Raw genomic sequence first — 16817 nt, 5'->3', positions numbered from 1 at the left:
GACACCGAAAAGAGGAAGAGACATGCCTTATATAGATGGTTTTACATGACTTTCCTGCATCTTATCTGTACCAATGGTAGCTTAGCTTGACTTAGGACAGCCCAGGGGTCTGTCAGCTGTTTCTGCATATGTCTGTTGAAGGCCATCCTCCTAGATACTTAATCCTTAAGTATGGGTACAGACATTCCTGATCTTGTTAGACTAAGTAGGGTGGAGCAATGTAAAGTACTACAAGACATTCCTGATTCTGTTAAAGAGAGTGTCTTCATGGTTACAATCAAGAGATAGCTAAATCAAATCTTCTAAAGTATGGTCTCAGTAGGGTGGAATACTTTTAAAATTCACACCACCAAGTTACCCAGCTGCTCCCTCTTACATTTAATTTTGCTAATCTCACCTTTAATATTTGGAATTTCCAATTTGGCATTTAAATGGAGATTTTAAATTTGTATTTTTCTATTTTTTAATTGTATACCCAATTCATCAATTAGTTCTTTCTTTATTTTATTGATACAAGCATTTAGGAATATAAATTTTACTCTTATTATTACTTTTGCCATATCCCATAAGTTTTGGTTGTGAATTTTAGATTTACTCCACCCTGCTTAGTCTAGAAACCATGAATGTATATGCCCCTACTTATGGATTAAGTGTTGAGGAGGATGGCCTATGACAGACATGTGCTAGCAAGTGACAAATAAGAAACAACTGATAGACCCCCTGAGCTATCCTAAGTCAAGATTAAGCTACCATTGGTACATGTGAGACACAGGAAGAATAGTCTATATATTTTGCGTCACTTCCTCTCTCCACCTCTTTTGTGGAGATGTGGCTCTGGCTCTTTTGTGGAGCTGGTGTGGCTTGTGGCAGTGTGGTGGGTATCTTGGTGGTTTGGCTGGTTGCAACTTGCTGGTGAGGTAACTGGAAGAAGCTCTGTAGCTTGGGTTAGGTGAGGCACCTTCCCTGAGTGACCTGGGCAAGTGATTTAGACTGATTCCCTTTTCCTTTACCTCCTAAAACACTATCCTCCCAAGAGACCCCTCATCTTTGAGGAGGTCTCGTGGCTGGAAGTCGAGCTAGATTAAATCTTGGAGGAGGTCTTGTGGCTGAGCTTCCCTTAACTTAGGCTAGGCTGGAGAAATCTTATACCTCTTTTTTCTCTCTCTTCTTAATTCCTTCCTTCTATATTAATTAAAACACCATAAAATTACCCAACTGTCTTGAGTATTTTTATGAGGATTTGAATTAATCCCTGGTGACCACTAGTATAATATATTCAGTCAAAACGCCCTAAATTTACCCCTTATGTGGTATATTGTCTCATTATTATAATTTTCTTTAATAAAATTATTTATTGTTTCTTTGATTTGTTCTTTCATCCACACATTCTTTAAGCTTACATAATTTAGTCTCTGATTAATTTTTATTCTGTGATTACATGAGCTCTTATTAAATATAGTTTTATTATAGAATGATCTGAAAAGGATGCATTCAATATTTCTGTTTTTCTGCACTTAATTATAAATTTTTTCTTCTTAATATGTAGTCAATTTTTATAAAAGTACCATGTACTGCTGAGAAAAATGTATATTTCTTTTTATCCTCATCCAATTCTCTCTGGGTATCCATCATAGCTTTTGTATTTAAGATTTTATTTATCACCTTAACTACTTTTTTTTCTTAGATTTATCCAGTTCAGAGAGAAAAAGATTTAACTCTTTCATTATTACAGCTTTATTATCTATTTTCACATGTTATCCTTTTAGCATTTGAATTTTTTTTAACATTTGGTGCATATATGTTTAGTATTGTTAATGCTTTATTATCTATGATGCCTTTTAACATAATGTGGTATCCCTCTTTATCTCTTTTAATTAGATATATTTTGGCTTTAACTTTGTCTGAGATCATTGTTGCTATACCCTCTCCCATTTTCTTGGTCAGGTAAAGTATGATATATACTATTCTATCCCTCTATTTTTATTCTCTTTGTTTCTCTAATTTAAAATTTAAAATTAAACCACATAGTGTTCATTTTGGTTTTTAATCCTTTCTGCTCTATTTCCCTTTTATGGGTGAATTCATCCCATTTACATTCAAAGTTATAATTATTAGTTGTATATTTCCCTCTATTCCATTTTTCATCACCGTTTTTCCTTCTTTGTCTCTATTTTTATCTTATTCTTTATCAGAAATCTAATTTTCCTCTAACCACTACCTCCCTAATCCTTATCCCTTCTCAAGTCCCACCTTTATTTTCCTTTTCTTCCCTTAAAAGACTCACTCCCTTTTCTCTTGCCCTTATGTTCCTAGTTATTAATCTATTTAACTTCTATTAGTACCTCCCTTATTGCTTTCTTCCTCTTATTGTTCACATAAACAACTTCTATAATTCCCTTCCTTGTCTTATCCCCTCATCTGCTTTTTTATAAATCTACATGCCCTTATAAGATCCCCTCCTTTAATCTTTATCCTTCACTCTCTTCTCTCCTTAGAAATTAAGAAAAAAAATTATCCTCTATATATTTATTATTCCCTCTTTTTCCTAGACCCAATGAGAATAAGGTACTTGCATTACCATCTCTCATTTTCCTCCTTCCCTTCATTTTAATATTTATTTCCTTCATGCCTTTTATATGTAATGATTATTCCAATTTATCCTTCACATTATAATTTTATTTTATTTTTTAACACATTCAATTATATTAAATTTGATCTTGAAACTTCTTTCTATAGATGCTCCTTCAAACCACCCAATTAATGACATTACTCTTAAGGTTTAATCATACCATTTTCCCATATGAGAAGTAAACATTTTGACCTTATTAAATCCTTTATAATTGGTCTTTCATGTTACATTTTTATGTTTCTTCTCATTCATGGACACCAAAATTTCCCTTCCATTTTGGTCTTTTCTTTAAGAATATTGGAAAAGACTTTTATTTCTTTAAATGACCATTTATTTTCCTGTATGATGATATTCAGATTTCCTGAGTAGATTATTCTTGGCTTTAAACCCAGCTCCTATATTCTCTGAAATGTATTTTGTGCCCTTTATTGTTTTAATGTAGAATCTGATAAATCTTATGTTGTCCTTATTGTCTCTCCACAGTATTTAAAGTATTTCTTTTTAGTTGTAGTATTTTTTCCTTAACTTGGGAGTTACAAAACTTAGCTATGATGTTCTGGTGAGATTTCCTGTTGAGGTCCCTTATAGGTAGTGATAAATTAATTCTTTCAAATTCTATTTTATCTTCTAGTTCCAAAACTCCAGGGCAATTTTCCTTAATAATTTCTTGAAGGATAGTGTTTAAACTCTTTTTCCTTATCATAAATAACATTGAGGTAGTTCAAGAATTCTCACATTGTCTCTTCTCAGTCTTTTAAACTGTCCTTCACTTCTGTTTATTTGTCTTCCTGATCTATTGTTCTTTTTTTATTTCTTTGGTGAGGCTTGCCATTGCACTTTTTAGTTTTTCTATTCTGCTCATTTTTTGTTGTTCAGGACATAAATTCTGATCTCATAATTCTCATTTATCTTTTAAACTATCCAGGAGCAGCATATTATGATTCTCTGTCTTTTTCAAATTCCACAGGATCCTTTGTCTTATCAAGTATTGAATCACCTTCCTTTATTTTGCAGAATTTATATACAGATGGCTGAGCTTATTTGCTAGATCTGGAGGCCATATTTGCTTCAGTTGTTTGAGGTTTTTTGTTCATTTTTCTGTTTATGTTCAAGGGCTTTGAGTTTTCTTCATGGAAATTTTTAGTGCTTTCAGTCTTTTCTTTTCCTTGTTTTCATTACTCACTTCCTGACTTCCTCCCCTTTCTTGGGGGTTGGAACTTAAAGAATTCTAACCTTCTCCCTCACTGAGATATTCATAGTTCTTCAGCTTCAGTCTCTGCCCCAATTGACTTTTGGGTAGTCAAAATTGAATTAAAAAAAAAAAAAACTTTGGATTTTGAATGTTCTAGATCACAGAAACAGCTGAACTTTCATTTTTGTTTAACATGTAATTTTTGTTTTGGAGAGGAATGAGAGGTTATGGGTGTTATGTGGTAAAAATCAACTGACCCTCACTCTGTAAGGGACAACAGAATGTCCTGTGACAGAATGTTCTGGGCCAGGTCCCAGGGATTACAGAACCCCTGAAGTATGCCAGTAGTCACAAAGTCACTTACCTTTCATGCCTGTACATGAGCCCATTTGATATGCTCACATTTCATGTCTGTCCAACATTGCCCACCTGTTATGCTAAACTAGCCAACATCATTAACAGAATGTTCCAGGTGTCCCCCATCAAGTAACTCAACTATGACTGCTTTAACCAATATAAACTCCACTCTGCCTCTGCCTCTTCGGAACCCCTTGATTGGGTTCCCCTAGTGTTGCTAGTAATAAACTTCCCCTTGCCTGAATTGCATTGTCTCTGTATGTTTCTTGGGGTGGTCTTCCACTCGGACCCTAACATGGGTATCAGAAAAAAAAGGTCTTGTCTGCTTTCTTGTTGTTCCCATGACTCAAGTCTTCTAATTGCATTTTTATTTGGGAAATAGCTGCACAAATTATCTCAAATGAATGTACTGAAACATTTTGACATGACCATTTGTTGTCTACTTGCAGAGAAAAATTCTAGTTCAGGTACAAGCCAACTTGCATTTAATTGACTTCTTTACTTCAAACTCTGAAATGTTGAGATTCTAATTATAAAACATGAACCAAAAAACCTCAAGAAAATTATCAAAGATAAGGACTGATGAAAACTTTGTTTAATATTTGAAAATGTAAAAATATGAATATGTACAAAAATTTAAAATACCTAAATCAACAAGTGGATAAACTAAATAGTCAAATCTTAGGTGATATCAGATAGACTATGAAAGTATTGCCCTGCAAAAAAAAATTATCAAGTTCAAATGGATTCACAAATAAATTCAGCCATAATTCAAAGAACAAATAGCAGCTCTGTCTATTGAACAATCAAGCATATCTGTCTCTTTTATTATGTGCCTAAATATCAACAAAAATGAATATTTACTATACAAAAATATTTTAAAGTCTTTTTTACATAATAGATCCTTTAATGATGCTTGTTGAAGAGTATTAGAAGTCACTGGAGAAGTCATCAAGGTCTCCTTATATCATCTTTTGACTGGTGAATGTCTAGTCCTACCCTCTCCTTGAAAACCTGGCAAAATACTTCTAGCAATTATAGACATGGCTGATTCCAAGGGGCTATGAATCTGTACCCTCCTTTCTCTCTACTAAGGGACACCACATGGACCTATTGACTAGGGAGCTTGGCTTCTAATGAATTAGGTCAGGTTCTTGTTCTCATATTCTTTGCCATTTTTCACAGTATTGTAAAGGGAATTCTTTGTTCTCTCTGAGTTTACCCTTGTGAGAAGGAATCCTTTATTCCCTTTGTGTATTTTTCAGTTAACATGTTGGTTAACAATAACTTAGGTACCCCTACTTAGTACCTCACTAAATTGTAAAGACAAGCTTAACTCTCCTTTGTTTACTTTTGAATTGAATCAATAAAAGCTTGAATACCTTACTTAGCACTAGGTGGAGGAGCTCTTCATGGCCTTTTATAGTGGCTTCTTGTCCCTTCCCCTTTTCATAAGGGTCAATCACAGCTTCTAAATTGCCCAGCACCGTCTAGGGGGCAGTATTTATGGGAACCACTTCTCACCTTCTGGAGAGGTGAATACTTATCAAAAGAGGTCATAGATTCCTGGGTGACTGAAGTGTGAATTCTCATTTCCTGACTAATTGAGTTGAAAGGGTGGAGAGCTCTTCCACCTAGTACTAAGTAGGGTGTTCAAGTTTTGTTGATTCAATTCAAAAGTAGACAAAGAAGAGTTAATCCTGTCTTCACAATCTAGTGAGGTACTAAGTAAGGGTATTTAAGTTATTGTTAACCAAAGTGTTAACTCAAAATAGTCAAAAGGAATAAAAAATTCCCTTTCATAAGTGTAAACTCAGAGAGAACAAAGAATTCCCTTTTACACTTGACCAATGGGAAAGTTATTTGAAGCTTAAAATTTGGGCTCATATCTAGGGTTTCCAAAAACACTTCCTATACAATATAAATGAGAAATGGGATGGCTATTTATTTCTTCCACTAAAGAAAATAGCATACAGAAAAAAAAGACAAATGTATTGACAGATAAATTTGAAGAATAAACAATAATCATTTATATCATTAAAAAAAGCCATAGCATTTACTGTTAAAATCAGTGGCATGCTGAAGCTAGCTTGTACTGGCTAACCAGAGCTAATTATTAGTTTCCAGATTTTTTTGAGACAGTTAAAAAAAAAAAGTCACAGATCAATTTTCTCCTGCACTGGTAACATTATTTGTTGCTTTAAAAAATGATGTTAACAGGGGAAGCTAAGGTGGCTTAGTGGGTTGAGAGCCAGGCCTTAGGTTCAAATCTGGCCTCAGACATTTCCTAGCTGGGTGACTCTAGGCAAATTACTTAACCCCCATTGCCTAGCTCTTACTGCTATTCTGCCTTAAAACTATTAAACAGTATTGATTCTAAGACAGAAGGTAAGGGTTTAAAAGAAATGATGTCAACCACAGCAGAGAGTATTTTTAAAACATTATTAACCCTAGATCTCTGACTATAACCCTTGACAGACCATGAGAAAAGGAAAGGTCCTCCACTCCCCCCAATACCTATTGAAACTAACAGCTGCCCCCCTCCAACACCAGTTGGAACTGTAGAACAACAAAAAAAAAAAAACTATGGCAGCACCTGTTCTACATGATAGAACACTGAAACTCTCAGTGCCTCAGTCTGTCAGATTTAAGACAAATAATGTACTTGACTACATCCCTATCATACTTGCTAGGAACTTTACAATCCTGAGAACCATTTGCCCTTGTGTGAGGTAAGGGGGGGCCAGGGTGTACCTGGCACTCTGTGGGGGGCAGGGCCAAGCATGCAGTAGGGTGGAGCACAGCACTTAGTCTGGGGGGTTTCGGGGGACAGGGCTGAGCACTTTCTCTATAAAAGGTTTGCCATCACTGCTCTATATCTCCCCCTACTCAGGTGGGTCTCTGTAGCTACCTCTCCTGGAATTGAACTTCTCCCTCTTGCTGTATCTCCCTACTGTGATCTCATTTGTCTCATGGGTTGAACCTTTGCCAATCATACTGACAACCCTGACCCTAATTTCTAATCCCATATGAGATATGAAAAATGTTACTTACCATGATGGGTCTCTATTGGTCCCTAAAGGGCTATATGCCACCATGACAATGTCATGGTTTTGACAAAATTTCAAGAGCTTTGTTTGGATGAAATATGGATGGCATTCAACCTGTATGGATGAAGTAAAAAGTTGAATGGATGATTAAAATCTGAAATACTGAAATAATTAATATTCTACATTGGCAGAAAAGATAAGAAAGGACTGTTGACCGTACTGGTAATCTGAATGGCTCCTGAGGCAATCTTTAGTTGTCTTCTCTTTACCTCTTTTCCATATATGTGATTCTTTACATTCTACAAAGCTGCTAGGGAGGAGAAGCCGTCATTACTCCTATCTTATAATTAGATATACTTGGGCTTAGAGAAGCCTTGGACTTAAGAACCATTCCCCTCCTCCCTTCTCCCCCTTCCCTACCAGTGAATTCTCATAGATTCCAGTTCACATCTTTTTCTATTAGATCTTTAGATATTGGCTTCTTCCCACTAAAAACATTTTGTGGTTGTTGTAATATACACTAGGAAACCGTACCTGGTTGCAAACTGGTTTATACTTGAGTCCTGGTTTATTCAGAATAAGCTCAAGCTGTCTTCGATTGAAATTAGACACTCCAAGGGACTTCACTAAGCCTTTGTCTTTGCATGCTTCCAGAGCCTGTACCAAAAATATGACAGTATCATAGTTTTAAATTGGAATGAACCTTCTTACCTTTCATGGTCCAAACCTTTCCTTTTACAAATGGGAAACTAGATGTCCAAAGACACATCTTTAGCCAGCAATTTCTTTACCTGTGGCAAATGGTGGTAGAAAAAAGAGCTAGATAAAAGGTAGTATAGGCTCATCTAGTATATTGCTGAAAACAGAGGTAGAGACTATGGGAAGAGGATACTATGGCTATTGTTGCTACCAGAGAGGTAGAATTATTAGGGGAGAAAATATCTTCAAGATAGTGTTGTTGTGGGGCACCTAGAGAGCACATTGGATAGAATGACAGGATAGAATCAGGAGGACCTAGGTTCAAATCTGGCATCAGACACTTCTGAGCCGTGTGACCCTGGGTAAGTCACTTAACCATGACTGTGTAGCTCTTGCTGTTCTTCTGTCTTAGAATTGATACCAAGACAGAAAATAAATGCTTAAAAAAGGCGTAGAGCAGCTAGATGGTTCAGTGGGGTAGAAAGTTAATATAGAATTGTAATAATTCTTATTTGAAACCTTTCTTAAATCTCAGGTTTTAAAGGTCAAGTTCTAAGCTAAAGTGATTTGTTCTTGAGTGGTTGATTAATAAATTTACTTAACATTAATAAATATTGGCTCTTGAGAATTTCAGTTGTTATAATAGATAGAATACCAGTCCTGGAGAAGGGAGGTTCTGGATTCAAATCTAATCTCAGATACTTTCTAGCATGTGACACTAGGTAAGTCACTTAACTCCCATTGCCTAGATCTTACCATTCTTCTGCTATGGAAACAATACTTATTATTGATTCTGAGACTGAAGTTGAAGGTAAGGGTTAAAAAGATAATAATGAAATTGGACCTCTCTGAAATCCCCATGCTGAGTCAAAAGTCCCGGTGTATCACCTTGGCTATACATCTGTTCAATGAGTGATAGTAACTTTCCCAATATCATAGAGATAGTAAATAAACAAATTCAGGCTCTCCGATTTTAATTCAAGCACTTTTCCAGTGACACTACAATTCTTCAAGAGGATGATATCAATATACACTAAAGAAGAAATGGATTCCAACAGCTTTTGGGAGGATTACTTAGTCAATGTCTAATCCTGATTTTAAGGTTGTTTCAGAAGAACAGGAGAATCTAAGAATTCTATTTTGTATTCTCTCAACCTATTCCAGCATCTTTCTCCCCTCCACCTATCCCAGCGTCTCTCTCCCTTACCATACCCTCTTAACTCTTGAATGAAAGGGACCCTAATTGCTGCCACCCAATTTATTTTTCCAAAGAAAGTAAAACAAGAGAGAAAAAGATTTTCACCCTAGGAAGTTAAAAGAATTCGAGAGAAAGAATTTCTTTAGAGAGGAAATAGAGAGAATAGACTTTCTAGAAACCTAGGCTCTTTCTTTCTTATAACCAAATAATTTTTTGTCTTAGCAAAAACTCTGGTCTGTACTTTGAAAAGTTATTTTGAATAAAACCTGAATCTTTGAAACTTATTTTAAGCAAGATGATAGAAAGAACATCTCAGTGCAGTACAGGTCTGTTATAGAGGGCAGCAATGGATTGAGAGCCAGGTCCAGAGATGGGAGGTCCTAGGTTCAAATCTGGCCTCAGACTCTTCCCAGCTGTGTGACCCTGGGCAAGTCACTTAACTCCCATTGCCCAGCCCTTACCACTCTTCTGCCTTGGAAACAATACACAGTGTTGTGTGTATATGTATGTGTGTTTGTGCTTGTATATCTGTGTGTGTTTTACCATTAGCCTCCCAGCTACAAAACTGAGATCTAGAATTAATTTTCAAAAAAATCCAACTCCCTGAATATTGTCAAACATTTAATTTGTGCTTTCTCCCTTCAATTCTATTGTTATATTGTTATATATTTATATATTGTTACCTCTTCAAGTCAACCATTTAATCCAAATTAATGTCTCCTAAGTTCTACATAATTTGGAAAGAAGACCACAGTAGAAAATCAAAGGGTAGGCAAAGTACTGAAATGCCTGTTTAATGCAGATCAGACAGGTATTAAATATCCCAAATTGTATTTGTCTCACACTTCTCTGTCAGTATCAATGAGAGCAAATCCAATACATCTTGCTTTCCCCTAATTTTACTCCAAATCCAAAGATAAAATCAAGAGAGGAAAAGGGCTTTGGACAACCATGAAAAGGACTAAGACTTACCTCCCATGTACTACACAAATTGACCTCATCGAACAACCATTTGCCATTTTCATCTTTAGGAAAAATATTCTCTCCAGCCTGGAGGGAGGAAAGAGAAATTAAGTTCTTTATTATTTACTTCTTGGTGTTAGAATCAAACATCTAAAATTAATGTCATAAGATTTTAGAATTGGAAACAAGATAAACTAGGCTTAGATAAACTTAACACACCAAAATTAGTGTCCTGGTACCTTCTCTGTTCTTTCTTCAATCTAGCAAATGATCTTTAAAGGCATCTCCAAAGTTCTGATCTTATTACTCTACCCCTCCTCAGTCCCAAGAAACTTCAGTAGCTCCCTAAAGCTTTGAGAAAAAAATACAAAGTGAGGAAAAAATACAGTTTTTATTCCATGACTCCCACTTACTTCCCCACTTCTGTCTTCTTAATCCAGTCTGTCTGGTTTTTTTTTGTTTTTTGTTTTTTAATGTGGCCTGTGATTTCTTCACTAAAAAGATATTTCAATGAATAACTCCCTCTACCAAAGCAGATTGGCATCAGCTTTGTAATTTATAGACTCAGAGAGCTGTTTACATACACTAATTACACACACTAAGCTCTCACAATCAGTATACATTATAGGTAGTATTTAAACCTGGGTCATCTTAATTTTAAGTCCAGCTCTCTACAAAGTTGCCTCTCTCTAATCTATCTTTTCACCCTTATTTCACATTTTTTGCCTTTCACACACTTTAACTTCTAATCAAAATGGACTGGTTGTTCTTCCAACTTAACATGATAATTACTGTTTTTGTTTGATTGTTCATGATGTTTCCCATGGCTAGAATATACTTCAATCCTTCCTTATTTCTTTTAGTAGATAAGGATAGTTTTGGATAATCCAAAATGATAGAGTAGGTGGAAGATATACAGCTCAGCTACCCATTTATCTACTCCAACAATGGCCCAAGAAGGATGCCAGATGGAGAAATCAAAAGAGAAATCACAACTGGCTATCTTACTAGCCCAAGATCATAAATTTGAATGATTGGACTATCTGAAAGTCCTTTCTCAGGTAGAGAGAGGAGAAAGGGAGGAGAAGGGAAGAAAAGAAAGGAGGAAAAGAGAGAAAGACAAAGACTGGTGTCATATTTCATTAAATTATGAGAGGAAACTGTCCAGACAAGAGGGCAAAAATACCAAAATCTACCAATTACCTCTTGAAAGAAAGATCAAAATGAAAATGATGGGGAACATCATACCCCAAATCCAGAGCTTTCAGGTCAAAGGAAAAAATAATGAAAACAGTCAAAGCAAGAAATTAAAATACCAAGGAATCACAGCCAGTGTCACACAAGATTTAGCAATTATCATGCTAAAGGAATAGAAAGAGGACAATGCAAGACAATTTATTCCAAGTCAAAATATATAGCTTTACAACCAGACAACTTACTTGTAAACAGTGAATAACCCTATAGGGAAAATGAAATAGAGGACTTTCAAGCATTATTGTGGAAAAGAGTAGAACTGAATAGAAACTTTGAAATACAAATATGGGAGTAAAAAAAAGCATAAAAAGAAAGTATTGTTGGAGGAATTGAAAAAGATTTAATAAGAAGGAAGTGTTTGCATTCTATTGCCTAGGGAGGCTGTTCAGGGGGCAGTCCAGGGGATATCTGTCCTGCCTCATTTCTATCACCTTCCTCTATTGCTACTTTTTTTCTAACAAACTACTGGGGGCATCAGTGTGTCAATTCTATCCTCATGACCAAGTCCCCCTAATGATTTCCTTCATACACAATGCAGAATGTTGAACACATAGTTGACTTTTCAAAAAAGAAGGAAGTTATTTAAAATAAAGAGCCAGAGGGATGAAGTCAAGAGTGGTAGGAACCAGTATGGTGGAGCTTTCCTCCTCAAACTCCTCTAAACAGATTAAGAAAATGGATCACGCCAAATCCTGAGGGGGAAATTAAAAAAAAAAAGTCACATTGACTCATTTGGCCAGCCTTTAATATATAACAAAATTTCCTTGCACTGAAACTATGTGTTCAATATTTTTGCATTTATCTAGGTGGCTATTTAGGCAATTTGGATGCTTTCTAGCTCAAGAGTGTTGTTCCAAATTTTCTCCAGTTTTGGGTCTGTCTTAAGATGATCTGAGTTTTACCTGGCTAAAATTTCTTCACTTAATGCTTTTCCACTAACAATTCTCTAAACCTGCAAATGCAGCAGCTCAAAAACAAGACCCATCCCTAATCTCTCAGTCTTGTCCAATAGTTTGAGAAAATGTTAATAGACATCCTGGCACTTTTCCTACATGCTCTCCTTTTCTGTCTTCTGCAATATTTGAGTGCTAGCTATATCCTACATTATTTCTGCCTTGAGATGCTATTGACTATTTGGCTCTTTAAAAAAAATTTTTTTTCACTTGGTTCCCCTCTCAAAAGTATGTTTTACTCCTGACTACTGCATCTGTTAATTTGCCTTCTCTTTTATAACTTCTCTCCCCCTTTTCTGACCTATCCTTTTCTATTTTCTTATTGGGTAAGATAGATTTTTATGCTCATTTGAGTGTGTGTATGAGTGTATTTCTTCCCTCTTTGAACTAATTCTAATGAGAGAGATTCAAATGTTACTTTCCAAAAAAATAATAAAATGTTATTTCCCCCAATTACATGTAAAAATAATACTTGATTTTTTAAAATGTTGAGTCTTAAATTCTCTCTGTCCCTACCTTCTATCCCCTTGATGATATGGTAAGCAGTCTCGATTTTATATGTGCAATCATATAAGACATTTTCCCATATTAATCTCTTTATGGAAGAAAACTTGAAGTGAAAAAATGAAGAAAGAATGAAATAAAGTATGCTTTTAGACTCAATCAGTATGAAAGAAGATGACATTTTCCATTGAGTCCTTTCAGGTTGTTCTTAGATCATTTTACTGCTGAGAATAGCTATTATGAACAGTAACTCATCATACAATATTTCTGTTACTGTATACAATGTTCTCCTGATTCTGCTTACTTCACTTTGTGTCAGTTTTTTACAACTTACTCAGCAATTTCCCAATTAATGGGCATCCCCCCACTTTCCAGTACTTTGCCCCAGGAAGTGCTTTAAATATTTTTATACACATTAGTCATTTTCCTTTTTTGTTTTTTATTTCTTTGGGATAATGACCTACTAATGGGTATGAAGTGTTTTTTAGCCCTTTAGGCATATATCAAAATTGCTCTCTAGAACAGTTAAATTAGTTCATAGCTCCCCCTACATTGCATTAGTGTCTCTATTTGCCCATATCCCCTCCAAATTGTGTCATTTTCCTTCTCTGTATTATTTATTAACAATATTTCTATATAAATCTATTCATTTTCTCTTAAACTGACATCTGAAGGTTGTAAGGTAGTCTAGGTCTAAAACTAAGCTAATTTACTTTCATGCTGCAAGGACTCTAACTGGGATGGGATCTTTTATCTTTTGTTCAAAGATAAAATCCTTTTTTAAAAAATCTATAAACACGAACATTCTCCCTAAGGTATTTGAAACTACTGTTTCCCTAGCTTAGTGAGGATATTAGGGGGTCTACCCACCTGAAGAGTAGCCAACTCCACCTCTCCTCAGTGATGAAGTAATGGGGGAGGAACTGAGATCTCTAAGTTAATGCTTTTATGGGAATCATCTGCATAGTTATGATCATTAAACCCATGGGAATTGATTAGATCTTTTAGAAAGAATGGAGAAAAGAAAAAGGATCAGGAGAGAAACTTGGAGAACATTCACATTTAGAAGGCATGATATTTTGATGAGCCAGCAAAGTGGACTGAGGAAAAGTGGTGAGACAAGTAGGAATAGTACAAGAAGAGAGTGCTATCATGAAAACTTGAGAGGAAAGAACATCCACAATTAACACTAATACTATAACTCAAGAAAGAATATCATATATTTCAATGAAGAGAAAATTAGTCACTTTGGGGAAAATAATTTTAGTTAAATGATAGGGTTGGAAGCCAAACTGCAGAGTTGAGAAGTGAATGAGGGGGTAAATAAATGGAGGCTATGTAGATCAATAGTTTTTTCTAAATGTTTGACAGAGAAAAAAGAACATGAAAGCTTGAGGTGATGGTAGGGTCTAGTGAAAGTTTTTAATTTTTTTTAAGATGAGTATGTTTGAAAGCAGTTTTTAAAAATTATTTGGGGAGATATTGAAAATTAAAGAGAGGGGGTAATTATTGCATTATCATCAGTTAGAGAAGATGGGAGGTGATGGGATCAAGGGCATATGAAAAGGGACTGACTTTTTTAAAGAGAAAAGCTGCCTTATCAGAGACTGGAGGAAGAGAGCAGAGATTAGAAGATGATGTTGATAGGGTTTTGAGATAAGAGAAGAGAGCACAAATGGATTCTATTTTCCTTAGTAAGGTAAAAGAATGTTCTTTTGAGAGGGTAGAGGAATAGGTTTTGGAACTTTCTGAAAAGAAATGTTGGAATAGCTTCTGTGAGAAGTAAGATAGGAAATCAACTCGTATGGAATAAGAAAGAATGTCCCACTGAGGTTAAACATAAATTTAGAAAGTTCCCAATCATCCCAGGTATATGATTCCCCTCAACTCCATTTAACAGTCTATAATTAAGATGAAAATTATGGGATTAATTCAGGGTTGGGTTTTGACAAGTCTTGAGTGGTGACACGATGGGGGATAGGGTGGGATAATGAAATAAAAAAATAGAGCATAGTGTACAGTTGAATTGGTTAATATTAGAATCCAGATTGGAAAAGGAAGAAAGTTAAATCAACAGGAATAATGACCTGAGAAAAGTACTGAGGGTTGGAAGGATTGAAGGGTCGTAATAAGGATAAATAGTAGGCTTTGGAATGGGGAGGCATAAGGAGAAAACAGCTTGGGGTTTGGGTGCCTTCAAATAGTAAATATTCAAAATATTAAATATTTCAAAATCATCCCATATATTTTAGAATTTCTAAACAGAGGTTTAGGCTGTGGGCAGACTAGGAGGCCTTTGGGTATTTCCATTTACCTTTAAAGCTATTGGCAGCTCAATAATGTAAAGATCGACATAATCTAGCTGAAGAGAGTTGAGTGTCTTCTCCAGAGCTGGTTGTACCATCTCTGGTTTAAGGAAAGTAGACCACAACTGAAAAAGAATGAAAGAAAATTATGAAACAGTTATCTGGTATAAAAAATGTCATGTTTTGTAGAACCTGGTAAGGTTAGTAAAAGATAAAATAAAATGTTATCTATTTGTCAGATAGCAAATGGATTTAGAAGACACACATGGGTCACTGAAGAATGGTTTGAATATTGATCTTTACCCAGTCCTGAGTGTGTCAATGTCTCTGTTGTACTGGCAATTTTTTTATTTTCCAGTGTTGCCGGTGAACAAAATAGTTTGATTCAATTCAATAATTTCCTAGTATGTGTAAGAGGTGGTACTAACTGCTGGGATTTCAAAGATGAAAACAGTCCCTGTCCTTAAGAGGCTCACATTCATTTGGAGAGTAAGTAGGATATAGTACACAGCTAAAATATAAGCAAATTAATTTGGATGGGGAAAGCACTAAAAACTAGGGGGATCAGGAAGGTCCTTGGATAGTAAATGGTACCTGAGTTATACATTGAAAAAACTTATGGATTTTGAGGAGTGTAAATGAGGAGGGAGAATATTCTGGATATGAGAGATATAGAGGTAGAAGATGATATAACTTGTACATGAATGTCAAGGGACAAGCCAAATCCAGCCTTTATGAATATGAGCAAAAGACATATTAACTAATCTCAGCTGGCCAGACTACTACATGGAAATACCTTTTTTCTTTTCTGATTGATTCTTATGCTGTCCACAGCAGTGGAGTGTTCTAAACCAGAGGTGTCAGATTTGAAACTTGAGGCCAGTGAGGTTGAATTAAATTAAAATATAATTGGGAAATGTTTAACAAAATAAATAAAAATATAATACAATGTAGATAATATTAATTTGTGGTTTTCTAAGTCAGCTGAAGTTTGACGCCATTGTTCTAAATCTCTTCTCTTCCCTCAAATTTCTTAAACTACTTCCTCCCTACCACACCAGCAAAAGACTGAGCCGTGTCTGAAAAAATAGAGGTCATCAATTTGTCTCCTCCCTCTTCCCTATTTGGTAACTCAAAACCTTGCTTCATTATTTTACATTTTCTCTTCTTTTATTCCAGTCTCTAAGGAAAGAGATTGAGGGGATTAGAACATAAAGTGGCAGTAGCAATTGAGTGAACTACACTGACTCAATTTTAGAGCTAGCTCGGTTCTCTTTCTATTCAATTATGTAAATAGTCCAATTTCTGTCTTGTGAAAAAATTATTCAATTATGAGAGTTGTGAGAAAACTTTATGGCATTGGGTGAACTTAGCATTATTGTGGATGAGAAGCTGAAGCACCTCTACTTGCTCCTTAGAGACCCATAACTAAGGAACTAAGCTATACTGACCATAAACTTTGTCAGATTTGAAGATTGATGTCAAAAGTTTTCCCACAATTATACATCTCAAGAAATCTGTGTCTTATCTGAAAAATGGCCCTATATCAATCAATGAATTAGTGTTTTACATGTTACACTGTATATAGATAGTTGGGAACACCACTTTTTCTGAATTCAAGGAATTGGACCTGTTCATTCTTCCCTTCTAACTTGGAACTCCCCTAATCTTTTCTCCACTTAGTAATCAGGATACCTAATTTGTATTCTAGT

General features: G+C 35.3%; 1 protein-coding gene across 1 annotated transcript in view; it reads right to left on the bottom strand.

The window, feature by feature from the left end:
* AKR1D1 (aldo-keto reductase family 1 member D1) overlaps positions 1 to 16817 on the bottom strand; it is a 55689-nt gene that overhangs the window by 18119 nt on the left and 20753 nt on the right. Inside the window, exons 3-6 of the mRNA XM_007504388.3 lie at positions 15114 to 15230; positions 10098 to 10175; positions 7763 to 7885; positions 7233 to 7342 (exon numbers count right to left, since the gene is read on the bottom strand). Of these exons, the coding sequence (XP_007504450.2) occupies positions 7233 to 7342; positions 7763 to 7885; positions 10098 to 10175; positions 15114 to 15230 (428 nt within the window). The remainder of the gene's footprint in view (positions 1 to 7232; positions 7343 to 7762; positions 7886 to 10097; positions 10176 to 15113; positions 15231 to 16817) is intronic.

This window comes from Monodelphis domestica, chromosome 5 (assembly GCF_027887165.1).
Source record: "Monodelphis domestica isolate mMonDom1 chromosome 5, mMonDom1.pri, whole genome shotgun sequence".
NCBI lineage: Eukaryota > Metazoa > Chordata > Mammalia > Didelphimorphia > Didelphidae > Monodelphis > Monodelphis domestica.
Note: the sequence above shows the minus strand (reverse complement) of the source record. Positions and strands in the feature narration are given on the sequence as shown.